Source organism: Macrobrachium rosenbergii, chromosome 55 (assembly GCF_040412425.1).
Source record: "Macrobrachium rosenbergii isolate ZJJX-2024 chromosome 55, ASM4041242v1, whole genome shotgun sequence".
NCBI classification, from domain to species: domain Eukaryota; kingdom Metazoa; phylum Arthropoda; class Malacostraca; order Decapoda; family Palaemonidae; genus Macrobrachium; species Macrobrachium rosenbergii.
In genome coordinates, this window is record NC_089795.1 from 42397768 (window position 1) to 42420267 (window position 22500).

A 22500-nucleotide genomic window follows, 5' to 3' on the forward strand; every position below is an offset into this window, starting at 1 on the left:
AACCAACCCAAAGAAAAACAACTGATTTCCAACAAACACAGAAACCAGTCCAAAGAAAAACAGGTGACTTCCAACAAACACAGAAACCAGTCCAAAGAAAAACAGTTGATTTACAACAAACAGAGAAACCAATCCAAAGAAAAACAGCTGATTTCCGAGAAACACAGAAACCAACCGAAAGAAAAACAGCTGATTTCAAACAAACACAGAAACCAATCCAAAGAAAAAAGCTGATTTCAAATAAATACAGAAACAAGTCCAAAGAAAATAAGCTGATTTCAAAAAACACATAAACCAACCCAAAGAAAAACAGCTGATTTCCAACAAACACAGAAACCAGTCCAAAGAAAAAAGCTGATTTCCAACAAACACAGAAACCAATAAAAAAATAGCTGATTCTAAACAAACACAGAAATCAATCCAAAGAAAAACAGCTGATTCAAAAGAAACACAGAAATCAATCCAAAGACAAACCGCTGATTCCAAACTAGTACAGAAACCTACCCAAAGAAAAACAGCTGATTTCCAACAAACACAGAAACCAGTCCAAAGAAAAACAGCTGATTTCCAACAAACATAGAAACCAATCTGAAAAACAGTTGATTTCAAACAAACACAGAAACCAATCCAAAGTAAATCAGGGGCTGATTCCAAACAAACACAGAAACCAATCAAAAGAAAACAGACTTCAAACAAACACAGAAACCAGTCCAAGAAAAACAGCTGATCTCCAACAAACACGCAAATCAATCCAAAGAAAAACAGCTGATTCCAAACAAACAGAAAACCAATCAAAAGAAAAACAGACTTCAAACAAACATAGAAACCAGGCCAAAAAAAACAGCTGATCTCTCAACAAACACGCAAATCAATCAAAAGAAAAGCAGCTGATTCAAACAACACAGAAAACCAATCCAAAGAAAAAACAGCTGATTTTCAACAAACACAAAACCAGTCCAAAGAAAAACAGTTGATTTACAACAAACAAAGAAACCAATCCAAAGAAAAACAGCTGACTTCCAACAAACACAGAAACCAGTCCAAAGAAAAACAGTTGATTTACAACAAACAGAGAAACCAACCCAAAGAAAAACAGCTGATTTCCAACAAACACAGAAACCAGTCCAAAGAAAAAAGCTGATTTCCAACAAACACAGAACAAACACAGAAATCAATCCAAAGAAAAACAGCTGATTCAAAACAAACACAGAAATCAATCCAAAGACATACAGCTGATTCCAAACTAGCACAGAAACCTACCCAAAGAAAAACAGCTGATTTCCAACAAACACAGAAACCAATCCAAAGAAAAACAGCTGATTAAAAAAAACACAGAAACCTACCCAAAGAAAAACAGCTGATTTCCAACAAACACAGAAACCAGTTCAAAGAAAAACAGCTGATTTAAAACAAACACAGAAACCAATCCAAAGAAAAACAGCTGATTTCAAACAAACACAGAAACCAATCAAAAGAAAAAACAGCTGATTACCAAAAACACAGAAACCAATAAAAAAAAAGCTGATTTCCAGCAAACACAGAAACCAATCCAATTAAAAACAGATGATTACCAACAATCATAGAAACCAATCCAAAGAAAAACAGTTGATTTCCAACAAACACAGAAACCAGTCCAAAGAAAAACAGCTGATTTCCAACAAACATAGAAACCAATCCAAAGAAAAACAGTTGATTTCCAACAAACACAGAAACCAATCCAAAGTAAATCAGCTGATTCCAAACAAACACAGAAACCAATCAACAGAAACCAATCCAAAGTAAATCAGCTGATTCCAAACAAACACAGAAACCAATCAAAAGAAAAACAGACTTCAAACAAACACAGAAACCAGTCCAAAGAAAAACAGCTGATCTCCAACAAACACGCAAATCAATCCAAAGAAAAACAGCTGATTCCAAACAAACACAGAAACCAATCAAAAGAAAAACAGACTTCAAACAAACACAGAAACCAGGCCAAAGAAAAACAGCTGATCTCCAACAAACACGCAAATCAATCCAAAGAAAAACAGCTGATTCCAAACAAACACAGAAACCAATCCAAAGAAAAACAGCTGATTTCCAACAAACACAGAAACCAGTCCAAAGAAAAACAGTTGATTTACAACAAACAAAGAAACCAATCCAAAGAAAAACAGCTGATTTCCAACAAACACATAAACCAGTCCAAAGAAAAACAGTTGATTTACAACAAACAGAGAAACCAACCAAGAGAAAACAGCTGATTTCCAACAAACACAGAAACCAGTCCAAAGAAAAAAGCTGATTTCCAACAAACACAGAAACCAATAAAAAAAAATAGCTGATTTTAAACAAACACAGAAATCAATCCAAAGAAAAACAGCTGATTCAAAACAAACACAGAAATCAATCCAAAGACAAACAGCTGATTCCAAACTAGCACAGAAACCTACCCAACGAAAAACAGCTGATTTCCAACAAACACAGAAACCAATCCAAAGAAAACAGCTGATTAAAAAACACAGAAACCTACCCAAAGAAAACAGCTGATTTAAAACAAACACAGAAACCAGTTCAAAGAAAAACAGCTGATTTCAAACAAACACAGAAACCAATCGAAAAAAAAATGCTGATTTCCAAAACACAAGAAACCAATAAAAAAAAAGCTGATTTCCAGCAAACACAGAAACCAATCCAATTAAAAACAGATGATTCCCAACAATCATAGAAACCAATCCAAATAAAAACAGTTGATTTCAAACAAACACAGAAACCAGTCCAAAGAAAAACAGCTGATTTCCAACAAACATAGAAACCAATCCAAAGAAAAACAGTTGATTTCAAACAAACACAGAAACCAATCCAAAGTAAATCAGCTGATTCCAAACAAACACAGAAACCAATCCAAAGTAAATCAGCTGATTCCAAACAAACACAAAAACCAATCAAAAGAAAAACAGACTTCAAACAAACACAGAAACCAGTCCAAGAAAAACAGCTGATCTCCAAACAAAATCAATCCAAAGAAAATCAGCTGATTCAACAAAACACAGAAAAACTAAAGAAACAGCTGATTTCCAAACAAAAACCAGTCCAAAGAAACCAAAGAAACTCCAAAGAAAAACAGCTGATTTCAACAAACACAGAAACCAGTCCAAAGAAAAACAGTTGATTTACAACATACAAAGAAACCAATCCAAAGAAAAACAGCTGATTTCCAACAAACACAGAAACCAGTCCAAAGAAAAACAGTTGATTTACAACAAACAAAGAAACCAATCCAAAGAAAAACAGCTGATTTCCAACAAACACAGAAACCAATCCAAAGAAAAACGGCTGATTTCAAACAAACACAGAAACCAATCCAAAGAAAAATAAAAACAGAAACCAATCCAATTAAAGATAGCTGATTTCAAACAAACAGTGAAACCAATCCAATTAAAACCAGCTAATTTCAAACAAAGACAAAAAACAATCATATCCCCCACAAAAAGACACTGGCTTTAAACCAACTATACCTATCAACCACTAGAAAGAGAGTTATGCAATAAAGGGGACAAACGGGTTCAAAAAACTAACACTAAAGAGAAACTTTAATAGCAAACAAACAAAACAACTCAGACACCACATTTAAAAAAAACCTGACACCAAATAAAAACCTGATACCCGACACAGACACACGCACACACAACCTGACTCCTCGCAAACTAGCAAAAAGACTGTTAGGATCAGATTTCCTCAAAAGGCTACGAGAAATTTAACCATGCCTTTAAATATTACGACCTGACCAATGCGCGCGAGAACTGGCTGCGTGGTTTTTTGTTTTTCTATTTAACTGAGAGAGTAAAAAACTAATGCCGTTAAGGATAACAAGAGATTCATAAAACAATATATACATATATATTTAATTTTTTTCTTGGCGCTGATAAACGTGAAATGAGTTTTCAGCTGCTCTCTCTCTCTCTCTCTCTCTCTCTCTCTCTCTCTCTCTCTCTCTCTCTCTCTCTCTCTCTATATATATATATATATATATATATATATATATATTATTGAGCATAATATTAACATCAGCCAAGAAAGCTGATGCCCCTAACCCTCCCTTCTCTCTCTCTCTCAGTAAGGCAAGTAGCTGGAAGGTAAAGAGGATTATTTTCTCACTTTCCCAGTCGGACTGATAAAGTGGAAGGCACATACGAATATTCTCTCTCTCTATAATTCTTGGCACAGCATCCTCTCTCTCTCTCTCTCTCTCTCTCTCTCTCTCTCTCTCTCTCTCTCTCTCTCTCTCTCTCTCCTGCCTCGGGAGGTATGAGCGAGTGTCAACCTTATGCAGATATCATGCGTCAGGTGACGGCTGATAGGGACCCCCTCTAAAAAAAAGATATTTTTACTTGGGGGTGACGATACAGCAGCAGTAGCATCGGCCAAAGCGTCCTTCAACAGAGAGAGAGAGAGAGAGAGAGAGAGAGAGAGAGAGAGAGAGAGAGCAGAAGTAAGAGTAGTAGGAGTACCAGCAGTACGGGTAGGTGCAATAATAGTAGTAGCTATTTTAAACAGTAGCAAAAGCAGTGGTCGAATAAAGTGCGAATGATTCTGAACAAGAAAACCGGTAAGATACACAAAGTTTTTTGCAAAAAACAAATGTCAGATAGATGTACGTTTTGTTGTTTTACTTTAATCTGTAACATATAAAAAAGATGAAAAGTGGAAACATCTCACCATCTTAAAAAAAAATGTACAAAGCCAAATATCAAAACTGAAGTTCAGTATTTTGTTAATGCTCATAAGCCTACTAAAGCAGTCTTCATCATAAAATAAATACATAAATCGCAAAATACGTTGTTAACGCATATTATATACAAAAATGAAGAATGATATATATATATATATATATATATATATATATATATATATATATATATATATATATATATATATATACTGTATACATATATAATATATATATATATACAGTATATATATCAATAACAAAAATAATAACTCTAGCATTATTCTCCTGTTTTATTCTTGCAGAATTCTTTATCTTTTACTCATCATCCCCGATTAAATTCTATAGCTTCCCTCTATGAGAACCGGAGCTTTACGGGTTATTCAAACAGCAAGAGACTGCTGATATGTGATCAGCTTGAACAATCTAACAACAACAACAAAGCCACCAACAACAAGGGAGTCTGATTGCCCGTTACTTTCGCCATCCCACAAAAATATCCTCGACAACAACAAAACGAAGTTGAAATTTTAGTACACTCTCTTTGTCCACCTTGTACTAAACTATCCCCTTTAAGTGACCTCATCTAACGAGTCAAATGATTAAAAACGTACCATGCAGAGAGAGAGAGAAAATTAAGCCGTTCCCTGACCAACGGTAAAAAGACGTAACAAATTAACCCCGTCAACCACAACACTAGACTCAATCCGACAGGTCACCACAAACATTATTGCGCCAACTCATTAAAGATCTGCGCTACGGACAGGCGCATAACAAAGTCTGATCATCAATCATGCGCAGGACATTACGAAACACGTAACGAACACTAAATTGGGAAAACGAAAGAAAGAAAAACATGTAAAGTTGCCAGCGTGCATTTCAACTCGAGACACGCAATGCAATGGCCAACCAGAGGACAGAGCTCGCTTCTAAGCGATCGTTCAGTATAAACGAGCGTTGAATTTACGGTATCTTCACTCGATGCTCATTCGGCGAAGTAAATTACAGCGCTCGGCTTCCTTCTGAACTTATGGGATCCACTTTTAGCGTACGTAGATGTGTGTAAGGGAGGAACAGAAAACGAAAGAGCTAAAGAGCAACGCGAACACCTTCCAACCAGAGAGAGAATATCTTGGGTTAGCGTCCTCTATGACCCGCAGTTCCCCGAACCCCCTTAGTATGGACAAGTGCAAAATCATTGTACATGAATTTCAGACTCAGTATTGCTATCCGCTCTCGACATCGACGAATTCAGTCATGGAACATTATGAAAAATGAAACAACAAAAGCAAATTATTTCTCCTATTTCATAAATTTTATATATGGGTTTGGATGGTTGAAGCTCACCGTGATGCCAGGGTACGATGATTTTCAATTTTATAAATACAGTAAACTTAATATTTCCTTAAAATACAGAAACTACTGATTCACAGTCGTAATTTCGCTTTATCAGTCATATTTAGGGATCCACCATCGACTCCGTATAGACCAAAATAAAATTACGTTTAGTAATACAGAAATTGGTAACTCCCACCCAAAGTGTCGTTTCAATCCATAACCTATTTCGCTCAATATTCCCTGAGGTTCATCGTTCACCGCACTATCGCTCATCCAGCGATTTAAATTTACCAGTGAATAGAGGTCATGCAAAGACACTCCCTCATCCAAAATAGCACATTCAAGCAAACTCGAGGAAAAAGGGGCGGAGGATAAGCTAGCCCTAAAACAACCCTTGGCAACTAAGATACATAGCAGCACTATACAAGTTGTTGCCTATTCCCGTTTCACCTCTGCACTCTGCAGGAAGATATGCTCGCTCTCTCTCTCTCTCTCTCTCTCTCTCTCTCTCTCTCTCTCTCTCTCTCTCTCATTGATTTTTAAAAACAGCGCACTCTGAATAACCCCCACGGAATGACCTGGTGGTGATTTCCCTGCACCTCCAAACAGGAGATGAGGTATCATGGATATGTAGCCTGTAGTTCAAAGATGCGCGCATCTGGAAATCTGGTCCTCGTAATCGGGAGCAACCCCTTAAGGTGTTTTCGAGCAGCCTCTCTCTCTCTCTCTCTCTCTCTCTCTCTCTCTCTCTCTCTCTCTCTTGTTCACTGTCTTGGGGAATACCGTAAACTTTAGTGTTAACGTCACTTCTTACATCATACTGGCATATTTTGCCTCGTCATTAACCTTGCTTATTAACCTTGCTTAAACACAAAATAGGAAAGATATGTGCGTGTGTGCATATACTGTATATATATATATATATATATATATATATATATATATATAGAGATATATATATATATATATATATATATATATATTTATATATACATATATATATAGATAGATATACTATATATATATATATATATATATATATATATATCCTAAACTGAGCAGCACAAAACGAAATGAAATTCGAAAAGGCAAAGTGATACTCGGAAAACGTACTCGCAATCCGCTTATCAGTTAACAAAAGCAATTTGACCAGCCATTTTTAATAACATGAGTTGCGTGCAATACGCGAGGTAGATTGTTGTACAAGTAAATGGGAATGTCCACTTACTCACCCGAGTAAGACCAGGAGGTACAGAAAAGTACTTGAGAGTAGCGCGTGGTAAAACCATGCTTATTTATAGTTTTTTTTTTTTTGCAATACAAAATCTGACATTTTTCAATAAGGGTTGAAACATTATCACTTCTTTTGTACTCTGGCTAAAGTAAAGATTTGGAATCCAAGGGTTTTTTTATTCTTTCACCATACGCCTTTCCCTTTAGGAAAGAATGGCGTAATTCTTCCGATTCTCAAGGAATTTTTCGAAGGGTAAGGTGGCTAGCCTCACGCCTAGTCCTGTTCAACTGGCTTATGTACAGAGGGCATTTAGCGTTTCTTGGCAGTCATCCATCCATGTACTGATCAGGACCAACACTGTTGATTTGACAAATAGGTGTATAGTGAAAGTGTCACTGATACTGCAAGTAGATTATATATAGAGATATATATATATATATATATATATATATATATATATATATATATATATATATATATATATATATATATATATATATATATATTTAATATATATATATTTAGTTCATAAGAAAATGCCTTTAAGTAAAAAGGCAAAAGATCTTACACTCTGGTCTTTCTACTTCCTCTTGGCCATAAACATTGTTTATACGCCATGTTGTTATTCCTGTATATATATATATATATATATATATATATATATATATATATATATATATATATATATATATATATATATACATATATATATATATATATTCTACACTCTCACTATATATATATATATAATATAAATATATATAGTGTGTATGGCGCGCTAATACTTATTTCCGTGTAGAACAACGCATACAAACCCTACGCAACAGTAATCTCTCACGGTTAGAGAGACAAAAAATCTGTCGAGTCAAACGCATTGGCGCCTTTGAGGCCAGCCGACAACGACGAGAGGCCTATCCAGAGGAGCCAAAGAAGAGAAGCCCTACGGAGTGAATGACGGAGAGGAAACCCTCCAATCCTCCCGACTAAAAAAAAAAAAAAACCCTAGTACAAATGACTCGACAAAACAAAGATATTAACTTTAAAACTTACACGGATGGTCATGCAACACTAGTAACAAAGAGGTAGAGGGGTAAGAGTAACTTGTCACAGCAATGAATAATCTTTGTCATAGCAGTAAATAATCGTTGTCACAGCAATGAACAGTCTTTGTCACAGCAATGAACAGTCTGTCACAGCAATGCATAACCGTTGCCACAGCAGTGAATAGTCTTTGCCACAGCAATGAATATGCTTGGCCATAGCAGTAAATAATCGTTGTCACAGCAATGAATAGTCTTTATTCCAGCAATGAATAATCTTTGTCATAGCAGTAATAATCGTTGTCACAGCAATGTATAGTCTTTGTCACATCACTGAATAATCGTTGTTACAGCAATGAACAGTCTTTGTCACAGCACTGAATAATCGTTGTCACAGTAATGAATAGTCTTTGTCACAGCAATGAATATTCTTTGTCATAGCTGTAAATAATCGTTGTCACCGCAATGAATAATCGTTGTCACAGCAATGAATAGTCTTTGTCACAGCAATGAATAGTCTTTGTCATAGCAGTAATAATCACTGTCACAGCAATAAATAGTCTTTGTCATAACAAAGAATAATCTTTGTCAGAGCAAAAAATTTTTGTCTCAGCATAAATAATCTTTGTAACAGCAATATATATATTCTCTGTCACAGCAATAAATAATCTTTGTCGCGGCACCTACATAAGGCGCAAACCTTCGCCAACAAAAAAGAACACACAAATAAAGAAAATTCCATCCGAATCGATCTTCAAGTAACCTCAGTTCAACACTGTCCTTCCAAAGAATTCTCGTTATAATCAGCTAATAACTTTTTGAAATAACTAATCGCTTTTAGAGATAACTAAAACTTTAGATAAACAAATATGATTAGAGAATACCTACAAGTTTCGAGAGATCCTCAACTAATAGTTTTCGGAGGACACTCACAACTTTTGGAGATAACTAAAACTTTAAGAGATGACTAATGACTTTTAGAGATGAATGGTAACTTTCACACATAACTAACAACTTTTAAATAATTGATTATATATATATATATAATATATATATATATATATATATATATATATATATATATAATGTGTATTTACACAAATATTTATATAATTGATTATATATATATATATATATATATATATATATATATATATATATATATATATATATATACATACATATATATATATATATATATATATATATATATATATATATATATATATATATATATATATATATATATATATATATATATATAATGTTACATTACCATACTTTTGTCATCATTCTACATTAATACTACATAAACCTCTTGCTGCTGTAGCAAAATTCCCACTATCATACTTTTTTCGACACGACAAATTCCGATTCAGCAGCCTTTCCAAACATACAAGAACCTCACCTAGAACTGCGAGCACTTCGAATTTCAGACTTTCCCCGTCTAATTACAATCACTCACTGTCCACTGTGACAGACAACGCTGCTCTTTGCCAGTCATTCCGGATGATTCTCTGTCCACAACACTCACTTTTTTTTATTGCCAGTGACTAAGGGCATCAAAAGTATTCTATTTATCTATTTACTGTCTGTTCCTTCCTAATGTTAATTCAATTACCGGCGCCATCATTATCTATTTAAGATTCTAAACTTAACACCTGCCTAGCTATTCTCATTGACCGTTCTCGCCGATAGCCGGTTGATGTATTAGCAATGACTAAAGTGAAAATTAGAAAAAATTAAATAAATGCTGTACATTTAGAGCATAATATTTTTGGTCTAAGAGAGAGAGAGAGAGAGAGAGAGAGAGAGAGAGAGAGAGAGGAGAGATCGAAGCTAATGGCAGAGGAAGGAACATTTCAAAATAGAGCAAGACTTGGAAGGAACCATTTCAACATAAGAGCAGAGAGAGAGAGAGAGAGAGAGAGAGCGTATGCACAATGTTTCTATTTGGAGACCTCTCAGTGAAGTGGGCAAGGGCTCACGAGCCTTTCGTGTACGACCGGTGCGGAAGTTCGGAACTCGAGAGTCAAACGATCGGTTCAACTCTTGGTACCAGATTCCCTTTCATTAGACGGAATTCTCTGTCTTCCTCTGTGTCCCCGAACCATTTAAACTGCCTTTTTATGAGCGGGTTCGTCACCCCCTTAAATGAGAAATCCATAAGCATACGCATTTCAAGAGGAACGCAGCTTATTATGGTCCTTTCAAAAAAAAAAAAGAAAGTCAATTTATTATGGTCCTTCCAAAAAAGAAAGTAAGTTTATTAAGGTCCTTTCAAAAAATGAAAGTCAATTTATTATGATCCTTTCAAAGAAGAAAAAGTCAGTTTACTATGGTCCTTTCAAAAAAAAAGGCAATTTATTATGATCCTTTCAAAAAAAGTAAGTCAGTTTATTATGGTCTTTCAAAAAAAGAAAGTTAATTTATTATGGTCCTTTCAAAAAAAGAAAGTCAGTGTATTATGGTCCTTTCACAAAAAGAAACCCAGTTTATTATGGTCCTTTGAAAAAAAGAAAGTCAATTTATTATGGTCCTTCAAAAAAAAAAAAGTCAGTTTATTAAGGTCCTTTCAAAAAATTAAAATCAATTTATGATGGTCCTTTCAAAAAAGAAAGTCAATTAATGATGGTCCTTTCAAAAAATAAAGTCATTTAGATGGTCCTTTAAAAAAAATCAATTTATTATGGTCCTTTGAAAAAAATACTATTTATTACGATCCTTTCAAAAAAAGAAAGTTTGTTATAGTCCTTCCAAAAAAAGAATGTCAATTTATTATGCTCCTTTCAAAAAAAAAAGCAAGTTAATTTATGATAGTCCTTTAAAGAAAAAAAGTCAATTTATGATGGCCCTTTCGAAAAACGAAAGTTAGTTTATTATGGAGTCTTTAATAAAAAAAAAAGTCTGTTTATGATGTCCTTTCAAAAAACGAAATTCAGGTTATTATGGCCCTTTAAAAAAAAAGTCAATTTATGATGGACCTTTCAAAAAAAGAAAGTTAATTAGCCTCTCCTTATTTTGGCCCGTTTTAGCCTCTTCATCATATATGCAAATACAGAAGGAGGAAAACAAGGATGTTTATTAGGTAGACACAGGAAAAGGTCAGTTTTCCCAAATACCAGACGTCCTGACATTTGATGACAAAGATTTTGAAGACAGTTCAAGAAGGTTGAACAATAGTTCTACAAACGAATATCTATTAATCAGTGAAAAACACATCATGATCCCCAAATGAAAATACTAAATCTTGAAAACCCTAACCACAAAATGGTACCAAAGAGAGAGAGAGAGAGAGAGAGAGAGAGAGAGAGAGAGAGAGAGAGAGTTTGAGAGAGAGAGAGAGAGAGGGAAAGGGGAATAAATTTAGCTGAACACAGTTCAAACCTTCAAGTACAAGAAAGAAAGTTTCTTTTACAGACGGTATGAGTCTAAGAAGAAATTGTGTGTCAATATGAAAAAGAAAAGCTAAAAATGCATTACATAAAAACAAATAAATAAAGAAATAAATATATATATATATATATATATAGAGATATATATATATATATATATATATATATGTATATATATATATTATATATATGTGTGTGTGTGTGTGTGTGTGTGTGTGTGTGTGTGTGTGTGTGTGTGGTGGGCGTTTGAGTATTAAAAAAACAAGAAAGGTTCATACATATGAAATAAAACGTCATAAGTCTGAAGAGAGATTCTATTCATAAGAAAAGCAGCAAGATTTCATCTATGCGAAGAGATAGATTCGATATAAGAGAATAGGAAGTCCTTTATAACCCAGGGAGAGCGATAAAAAGAAATTTCCTACATAAAAAGAAAAAAGTTATTTCGTGTTTAAGAGAGAGAGAGAGAGAGAGAGAGAGAGAGAGAGAGGAGAGAGAGAGAGAGAGAGAGAGAGGAGACATTTCGTAGAGATAAGAGATATTTCACATGATAAAAACGATAAATTTCACCACGAGACATCCAGCAGTGAAGTTGGAGAGAGAGAGAGAGAGAGAGAGAGAGAGAGAGAGAGAGAGAGAGAGAGAGAGAGATCGTTACCCGAAATCAACACAGTAAACGGAAGGAACCTTTTCAATATTTGAGAGAAGAAAGAGAGAGAAAGGAAAACGTCACCAAAAATCAACACGGAAGAAACCCAGCATTTGGAGAGAGAGAGATATTTGAGAGAGAGAGGAGAGAGAGAGTATGAAGGCACACAAAGAAAAAAGATGATTACTCAATGAGAAAAAATGCAACTCCGAACGTAATCACGAGGGTCGGTGTAAACTGATACGCAACGGTGAACGTTGATTCCTTTAACCGAGTGCGCTTCAGTATCATACGCTCGTATACAGGCGTTACAAAAGCTAAGGTCATCGACGCCAATAAGAAATGGAAAAGAATATGAATACATGAAATTAAAAGACGCCTAAGTAAGGAGTACCAAGACACAGGCAGCACTTGTATACTGCTGTGTAGGATTATTATATATTATTAATTTTATTGTTGGTTTTTCTTTATTTTATATTTTTTATTTCGTCCGCGCTAATTTTTCATTCATATGACTGCTTGCACATTTGGAATAATAATAATAATAATCATCATCATCATGATTGTGTTAAAAATTAAGCATTAAATTTGAAGAAGGAAATATGAATGTAACCAGTTTTTTCTGGTTCATGAGTTAATAATAATAATAATAATAATAATAATAATAATAATAATAATAATAATAATAATAATAATAATAATAATAAACATTATCACCAGGAAAAAATGTATTAAACGTTACACATTAACTCTGAAGAAGGAAATATTAATGTAACCAACCTTTTGGGTCACGAATTAATAATAATAATAATAATAATAATAATAATAATAATAATAATAATAAATGCGTAACCTGCTCGGATTAAGAATTCACGTATACGAAGGAAATATGAAGTAACCTGTCTCTCCATTTCGAGGTTCAACCTGCCGTTCCCCTCCCCCCCCATACCCCAAGGGGTTTTTTTTATTAGTCACTTCTACTTCAATATTTTCTTCAAGCACAACCTGCGTAAGGTTAGAATGTTTTCTTTTAAACACACACACACACAAGGCAGATATTAAATAAATATTTATTTTAAAATGTTGTAAGATATTAAGATAGTCAGAGTATGAAGGGTTATCACTAGATTTTCATACGTATAAAATGAAATTTTTTTTTATAGCGAACAGAAAACGGAATGCCTGAACTGCATAGAAAACGGCCTGTGGCCGTGACGCCAAAAGAGATTGGGTGCAGAGAGAGAGAGAGAGAGAGACCGGCGCCACGTCACCGAGAAAAAAGCTCTATAGTGTCATTAACCTGCGCAAACCATCAACGCTTTGTTGGCGTCAACCGGCGTATATGCTTACCTGAGAAATAACAGATTACAGGTAACTGATCACAATTCGTATACGCAAGACTTATTTACGGGCCAGTGGGAATCACATCAATCTTAACGAGAATATCATTTATACGCAAGGTGAAGAGTGCAATCAACCTCAATTCCCAACCCACCCCCAACCCCACAACCCCTGTTGTAGAGGGTTTGATGGGATGTGAGGGAAGGGGGGGGGGCTCCTTGAAGGTAGGTGACCCAATCCCAAACCCTCCTCCCTTAAACCTTAGTTTCAGTGGTCTTCTCTCTCTCTCTCTCTCTCTCTCTCTCTCTCTCTCTCTCTCTCTCTCTCTCTCTATCAAATCCTCACAAACCCCCCACCCATTAAACCTTAGAATGTGCGGTCTTTTCTCTCTCTCACTCAAACCAACGCAACCACCACCACCCCTCCCTATTAAAGGATAGTATGTGCGGTCTTCTCTCTCTCTCTCTCTCTCTCTCTCTCTCTCTCTTCCACCTTCTCAGCGGATGGCGTACTATCTTCGATGTAACCCGCTTTCTCGGTTAGGTTGCAAATACCATTCGGGGATGTGTATAGTACTGCATATTCATCAGGGCGCGTATGCTGAAAGTACACACTCACACATACACCTGCGGGGGTTGTGGTAGGCAGGTAGGGACCAGAACCTCCTGGTAGGTAGGTAGGCAGGTAGGTAGGTACGTGGCAGCAACGTCTGTTAACAGGTCGGAAGAGTCATTAGAAATCGGGAAGGTAACGGGAAGAGGGAGTACTTTCTGTAGCAAGAGTTGTGGCTGGGGAGAGGAGGAGGGGGGGGGGCGAGGTTATCAGATGGACTGCAGTTATTCGCGTAGATGTTTCGCAATGTTGAGATGATGACCCATTGCGGGGCAATGCCCGGATCCACCTTTACCTGTCATTCATCTTTACCTGCATATCACTCGGCTTACTCTTTTTTTCTCACAGGGAGTGGAGTCTTGCCTTGTGACATTAGTACATTTCTTGGCATTTAATTATTATGATTATATTAATAAAACAGAAGAATTGAATTGAAATGAATATAGAATTTAGACCAAAGGCCAAGCACTGAGACCTATGAGGTCATTCAGCGCTGAAAAGGAAATTGACAGTAAAAGGCTTGACAGGTGTAACAGAAGGAAAACCTCACAGTAGCACTATGAATCAATTGTTAGGAGAGGGTGGAAAGTAAGATGGAGGTAAGAGAATATGAAAGGAGGTACAGCAAAAGGTACGAAAGGAGCCGTGATCTATGTAGGGAGCATGAAATTTCTGCCAGAATTTCACAAAAAATTATAAATAAATGAAATGAGATACTAGACAAGTACACAATCCTGAAAGCAAATGTATAACAAACTATTAACGGAAGATCCGTATATCATCAATACTGATAATCATAATACCATATGACATATATTATGTACGTTGCAGAATAATAATAGTAGTAACGGATCTGAACCTACAAGTACTATAAGTCACATCTCACGCGATTGTAGGAACAGGTTTCAATAAAGCCGGACGAGAGAGAGAGAGAGAGAGAGAGAGAGAGAGAGAGAGAGAGAGAGAGAGAGAGAGAGAGAGAGAGAGAGAGAGAGAATTATACTTCATATCCAAGTGATTTTAATGCAGGATTATAAGTTCCATCTCTATAAGAAGGAACTGAACGATAAAACCTGGGTGGCATTCATTCTCCTGAACGGCGAATAATTGCATCTTCATATGAAAAAACTTCTTAATACTGTATATCAAAAACCTTAACAGTATATAAAATCAAAATATCCACGTCTACATTCTCTTCAGGATCGGAAAATACATCTTAGTGCTTTTTCCATCTTAGTGCTAAAAATGATTAAACGTTCGCAGGTACAAGCCAAGCTGTCAGTATTTCAATCAGATAACACCATATAAAATATCAACACACACAAAACAAAAACAAAAAAACAAAAAAAACAAAAATAATAATAATAATAATTGTTAACACAGGAGTGGAAAGGACTTACACTTAACAATATCCTGGGAGTAATGCCCAAATTAACACTGATAAAAGCACACAGAAGGCAGCGACCTTCCAGCGGAGTTGAAGCCAATCAAGGTTGGAGCTCTGGGCTGGGTCTTTCATTAGAAGGGAAGCAATGATTCCGCTATATCAAATAGAACGGCGCCCTAAGAATCCTCCCAGATTAGAGAATAGCACCCGAAACATGGACGAGTAAACCCCCTATATTTCTAAATTATTATTATTATTATTATTATTATTATTATTATTATTATTATTCATCAGATGTGTCTATTCATATGGAACAAGCCCACAGGGGCCACTGATATGAAATTCAAGCTTCAAAAGAATATGGTATTCATTCGAAAGACGTAAGCTCTTTGTTGGGTGAGTCGGTAAAGCTGCGGACTGTCACTCGATGGGCCAGAGTTCAATTCCCCGGCCGGCTGATGAAGAGTTAGAGGAATTTATTTCTGGTGACAGAAATTCATTTCTCGCTATAATGTGGTTCGGATTCCACAATGAGCTGTAGGTCCCGTTGCTAAGTACAGATTCCACAATAAGCTGTAGGTCCCGTTGCTAAGTAACCAATTGGTTCTTAGCCACGTAAAATAAGTCTAATCCTTCGGGCCAGCCCTAGGAGAGCTGTTAATCAGCTCAGTGGTCTGGTAAAACTAAGGTATACTTAATTCGAAAGACGTAGCTAACTGAAGGAGTTGTGCAAGAACTTAAAGCTTAAAAAAGCAACACAACCAATCTCAAAACATACTACGATTTTACTCCGAAAACTCAAACGTTAATATTTCATTTCCAAAATTATAATTACCACAAATTGCTCCAAATGCAGAAGCATGAGATAAAGAAATTCCATGCAGATCCGCAACAATACTGGAGCATCGCACAGGATTTCTGTTAAGCATCGGACAGCATGATTAACTCAAAGAAAAAAACAACCAGAATTCTACACCCAACATTTATCTATAATGTCGACGTACCTTCACTTAAACAACCGAAGCATGGAACTTGCTGCCATCCTCTTTGTTCCCAGAATTATCAGATCTTTCTCTTTTCAAGAGGCAGGGGCCTTTCTCTTTGCAAGAAGTACTACTGACCTTCCTGTCCTCAAGAAGTAGGTTAGCGTTAATCAGTCACAGAATTCCGTTAATTATTTTACATGCAAAGTAACCGACGCCCTTATCCATCTGGCCCCACAATAGGTAGGAATTAGGAAAAACAGTCCTTGAGACCACTACCTACCAAACAGCCATGAAGCTAAGGGTGTGTCCACATTACAGTAAAACACGGCACAAACACAAGTCGGCAACTTATTGCATTCATGTCATAAACAAGTTCAAAGGAAATCATTGACCATAAATTGAGAATGAATCTTTGGCAAATCCTGGATAATCGTATGAAGCACTGATCTGGACTAACAGTAGGCAGTCAACTTGTATTCAACCTCTATGTGATGTGTGAGCAATAAGTTGCCAACAAGTGTCTATGACATTATCAATGTCATTGACTTGTATTCAACCTATATGTAATGTATGAGCAGTAAGTTGCCAATGTGGGTTTATATGATATTATCAATAAGTCATGGACTTGTACTTAACCTGTATGTGATATGTTAGCAATAAGTTGCTAACGTGGGTATATGACATTGTCAATAAGTCGTTGACTTGTATTAAACATGTATATGAAGTGTGAGCAACAAGTTGCCAACATGTGTTTATGACATTATCAGTGAGTCACTCATTTGTACTAAACCTTTATGTGATGTGTGAACAATAAGTTGCCATTGTGTGTTTATGACATTACCAATGAGTCACTGACTTGTACTCGGCCTGTATGTGATTGTTAGCAACAAGTTGATAATGTGTGTTTATGACATTACCAATAAATCGTAGACTTGTATTTAACTTGCATGTAATGTGTGAGCAATAAGTTGCCAGCATGTGTTTATGGCATCATTAAGTCGTTGACTTGTATTCCACCCGCATGTGATGTGTGAGCAATAAGTTGCCAGTGTGCATTTATGACATTATCAATAAGTCATTGACCTGTATTCAACCTGTATGTGATGTGAGCAACAAGTTGCCACCGTGTGTTTATGAATGAGTCACTGACTTGTATTCAACCTGTATGTGATGTGTATGCGATAAGTTGCCGACATGTGTTTCTGGCATATTTCAATGCAGTGTGGACGCACCCAATCACAGACAAAACTACAAAACTACCCAACCAGTGGAAGATGGAGGGGAGGCTTCACTTTTGCACAAAACCGACCATCGAAGACAAAATTGCGAAAACTGGCCACTCACCTCGCCCCAAGTATCTCAATGTTCTAGACAACACCCAGTTTCTTCCTCTTCCAAATCCACAAGTTACGTAATACAATCGTTCTTCCTCTCTAGGAAACCATTACTATATTTTGTTGTTATTTTTATGGCAGTTTATTCTTAAGTATTTACGGTCGTGTATTTCCTTCAGCCTCTTCCTCTCTAACTAAAATATTTCCCCTTAATTACTTTCCAGACTGAAACGTCAAATATCCCTCTTCATTCTACTTAAATCGCAAATAAATCTAATGGAGAAGTCTCATTCAAATTCCTACTTTCCCTCACACTAGAATCACTGCCTCTTTTCCCCCTTGGTTTCCTTCCATTAACTTTCTGGTATACCTTGTGAAACACAAAAGCGCACACAAAGATCTAAATGAATATATAACCTTCATTCAACTTCGAAGAGGTGAAACTACGTGACGACAATGACTGAAAAGGGCAAGTGTTCAGGAGATAATGTTAGCGTAACGTGTGACAACGGAACTCGGTCGTAATTATTACATATCCAAAGGGATATGCGACAAAAAAAAAAACCATCAATTACCGATGGAGTCATTTTACTTGGGGAAATATCACCAATAACAGTAAGTGATCTCATAATATGTAAGAAGGGACTCAATAATCTTCTGTATAATATTAAGCAACACTCCTATAATCTGTTAGCGCCTTTTATAAACAAGAAGCAGCTAAAATAAAGAATACCTTCGCCCTGAACGGAATCATCTGCATTCAACAAAAACGCGCAACAGCGAACGAACACAATACAATTTACTGAAAGACTTCCTGAAAGAGAGAGAGAGAGAGAGAGAGAGAGAGAGAGATTTCCTGATTGAGAGAGAGAGAGAGAGAGAGAAAACGATTTCGATTGAGAGAGAGAGAGAGAGAGAGAGAGAGAGAGAGAGAGAGAGAGAGAGAAACGGAACCACCTCCTCCCCTTCCAAGTCTGTGGTCCGTACTGCAATAGCGGACCCTTTGGACCCAGACAACCTAGTAGCATTTTCAGTCCCTTTATCGGCAAGGACGAAGGGGCCTGCGCCGACCATGTCCTTGCCCCCCTCCCTTCCCTCCCAAGGTTTCCACCATCCCACCACACATATATACATACGTACAAACACACACGCACGCACATTCCTGTTGTTTGCGGATTAGCTCAACCGGAAATAAATTCGCTACCTTTAAAGACGCGTTGGAATGGAACAGATCTTGTAAATACTGGTAAAGCAAAGGCATAAGTTTGTAAAATGAATAAATGACAGCTGAAGTTACACCAAGAATTAAAAGTCACAAATACAGATTACGCACAAAAGCTGCGTAGTGGCTACTCCACATACGCCTACATAGACCTACAGTAGAACACATATCCGAACTTGAGCTTGTGATGCAAATCCAACAACGAATGCATCTATTACACCCCGTGCTTTCACATACTCCTTAAGGGACACCAAAGCCTTTGATTCCTTAATTATTGGAAGGAAAATAAAATCAATGGGTTTAAGTAAGGGGGCACCAAGCGATTTCGATGACGTCACAGATGGGTCATTCATTCTATCGACCACCGGACTGGAGGCAGGATGGAGCAATAACGCACGTTTCGGTCGCGAAGGCTTACCTGTTCTTTTCCAATTCGTTGTGCGTGGTCCTGCGAAAGAGAAGAGAGAGAAGGGGGTATTTTAGTTAATCAGTTCACACAGATTAATCAGTTCACGCAGATTATTGTTGGATAATTGGTATAATATGAGAAGTTCATAATTGCTATTATTATACTAATGAAAATTGAACTGGGTGCGTTCCAACATCAAGGTCAATAAATGTAATATACAACTTGTCCAAAATACTTATAATTAATACAAACACAAATATTTATTTATATATATGTGTTTATAAATTTATTATACATACATATGTTAGAGAGAAAATTACAAAGAATAAAATCATTATAGAATCCAAAAAGGAACGTGATCTTATGACTAATTCTGAATATTCGACAGAGAGAGAGAGAGAGAGAGAGAGAGAAGTAAGTTGTGGTTGATCAAAACTACAAGACAAATCACATATATTTAATGACTATTCCGTGGCTCTTGGTTATCGGTAAGCTCAGCAGTTTAGGGTATATCCTAAAAGGAAAGGCGAGATATCAACTAAGTAGTGCGATGTGGACTTGATGGTGAAAGAGAAAATGGTGATGATGGAAAACGATGAATAGTGAAGTGTGTGTGTGTGTGTGTGTCTGTATGTATATATATATATATATACACACATACATACATAGGCTACATGCATAAAATCTTCAGTGTCCTGTCCACCAGTTTTCATCTAAGTAGGCCTAGTTCTTCCAACTCTTATTGTGCCCATGGGAGACCAACTTCTCCCAGGGGCTGTGAGAAGGACATGTCCAAGCCATCTTCATCTCTTTTCATATTATGCCATCTACATACGTATATAACGTTCATAAGTTCCCTTAGGGTATCCACCTAATTTTCTTCTTAAAGCTTCATTCCCAAATCGACAGAATCCTTCAGGGATACGGATTCACTATCATACTTATAAATTCTTTTATAATATATATATATATATATATATATATATATATAGAGAGAGAGAGAGAGAGAGAGAGAGAGAGAGAGAGAGAGAGAGAGAGAGAGAGTGTTATCAAATGCAAGCGCGCACGAGCTCGCTATTCAAGCTGTATTTCATACATCATTTGTTTTCCTGGTTGGGTCTAAAGATGCCGACATTTTTTTGGGGCGTATACAAACCTCGAGCAGTACATACATGGATGGGGGAAAGAGCGCAGGACTAACAAACGCATCCCTTGTAACATATTGCGTAAAACGGAAGGGTAAGCGGTAACGCCGCCTACTGACGCCTCTAAGGGTTAAAGGAGGATGAACGCAAGTATGTATGTATATATTTGCCCTTTAGTATGCATTTATGTATGTACTGTGTGTATATATATACATATATATATATATATATATATATATATATAGATAGATAGATAGATAGATAGATAGATAGATAGATAGATAGATAGATAGATAGAGATAGATAGATCAAATATAAGGAGTCCATAAAAACGCCAAAATGGGCTCCTTCTATATTTGATGGAATTCTGTTTTAACAGAAAATATTTCACAGTCATTCATATATATATATACATGTATATATGTATACCTGATAAATATACATATATATGATATATATATATATATATATATATATATATATATATAGAGAGAGAGAGAGAGAGAGAGAGAGAGAGAGAGAGAGAGAGAGCAGCCACCACCCAGGGAAATAAGAGCGTTATCCAAACAAAGGCGACAACACGAGGCCGAGAGGCGCCAAAAGGGAGAGGCCTAGAGAAAGAACTGCACTGGCGAGGGGAAGGAGGGGGGGCGTTAACGATAGCTACTAAACAGAAAGGGTGGGGAAGGACGGGGGGGGGGAACCTTCCGGGGAGGGAGAGAGAGAGAGAGAGAGAGAGAGAGAGAGAGAGTAAAATTCTTTCACAATGGCGAAATTCTACATTTATTTTACTCAATGATAAACCTCAAAATGAAAAGAGAGAGAGAGAGAGAGAGAGAGAGAGAGAGAGAGAGAGAGAGAGAGAGAGAGAGAGAGAGAGCTTTTCAGAAACGTTAAAGAGACAGCAAGACGAGAGAATATAATTTTTTTTTACGCCATCTTCATATCCGTTCATTCACGGGTAACTGATCGTTTTTATCGAACTGGCGTCACATGAAAGCTGACACGCGCCAGCTCTTACATGAATGGAAAATACCAAGAATTGTGTTCTTCATTCTTCCGCAAATTGAGGCTTTCATTTTTTCATTTTTTCAAAAATTGTCCTTCATTTTTCCAAAAATTATGACCATTTTCCAAAAACTATGGCCTTCATTTTAAAAAAAAAATAATGGCTGTCATTTTCTAAAAAATTATGGCCTTCATTTTTCCAAAAATTTTGTCCTTCATTTTTCCATACTGTCCATTTTTTTAAATTGTGTCCTTCATTTTTCCAAAAATTATGTCCTTAATTTTCCAATAATTATCCTTAATTTAAAAAAAAAAAAATAGGGATTCATTTAAAGAAAAAAAACTGACCTCCATTTTTCCAAAATTTATAGCCTTCATTTTTCCCAAAAAAAATATAGTCTTCATTTTTCCAAAGATTAATGTACGGCCTTCATTTTGCCAAAATTATGTCCTTCAAAACTTCCAAAAATTATGGCCTTCATTTTTCCATAAATTATATCCTGCATTTCTGCAAAAATTATAGCCTTCATTTTTCCAAAAATTATAGCCGTCATTTTTCCAAAAATTATGTCCTTCAAATTTCAACAAATGATATCCTTCATTTTTTCAAAAATTATGTCGGCAATTTTTCCAAAAACTGTGTCCATTTTTCCAAAAATTATGTCCTTCATTTTTCTAAAAATTATTTC

At 36.1% G+C, this 22500-nt stretch overlaps 1 protein-coding gene across 3 annotated transcripts in view; it reads right to left on the reverse strand.

Moving 5' to 3' along the window:
- Positions 1 to 22500, reverse strand: part of LOC136835180 (max dimerization protein 1-like) — a 672429-nt gene that overhangs the window by 532035 nt on the left and 117894 nt on the right. For all 3 annotated transcript variants that reach the window (XM_067098401.1, XM_067098400.1, XM_067098402.1), the window contains exon 3: positions 19668 to 19697. In XM_067098401.1, coding sequence (XP_066954502.1) covers positions 19668 to 19697 — 30 coding nt within the window. The remainder of the gene's footprint in view (positions 1 to 19667; positions 19698 to 22500) is intronic.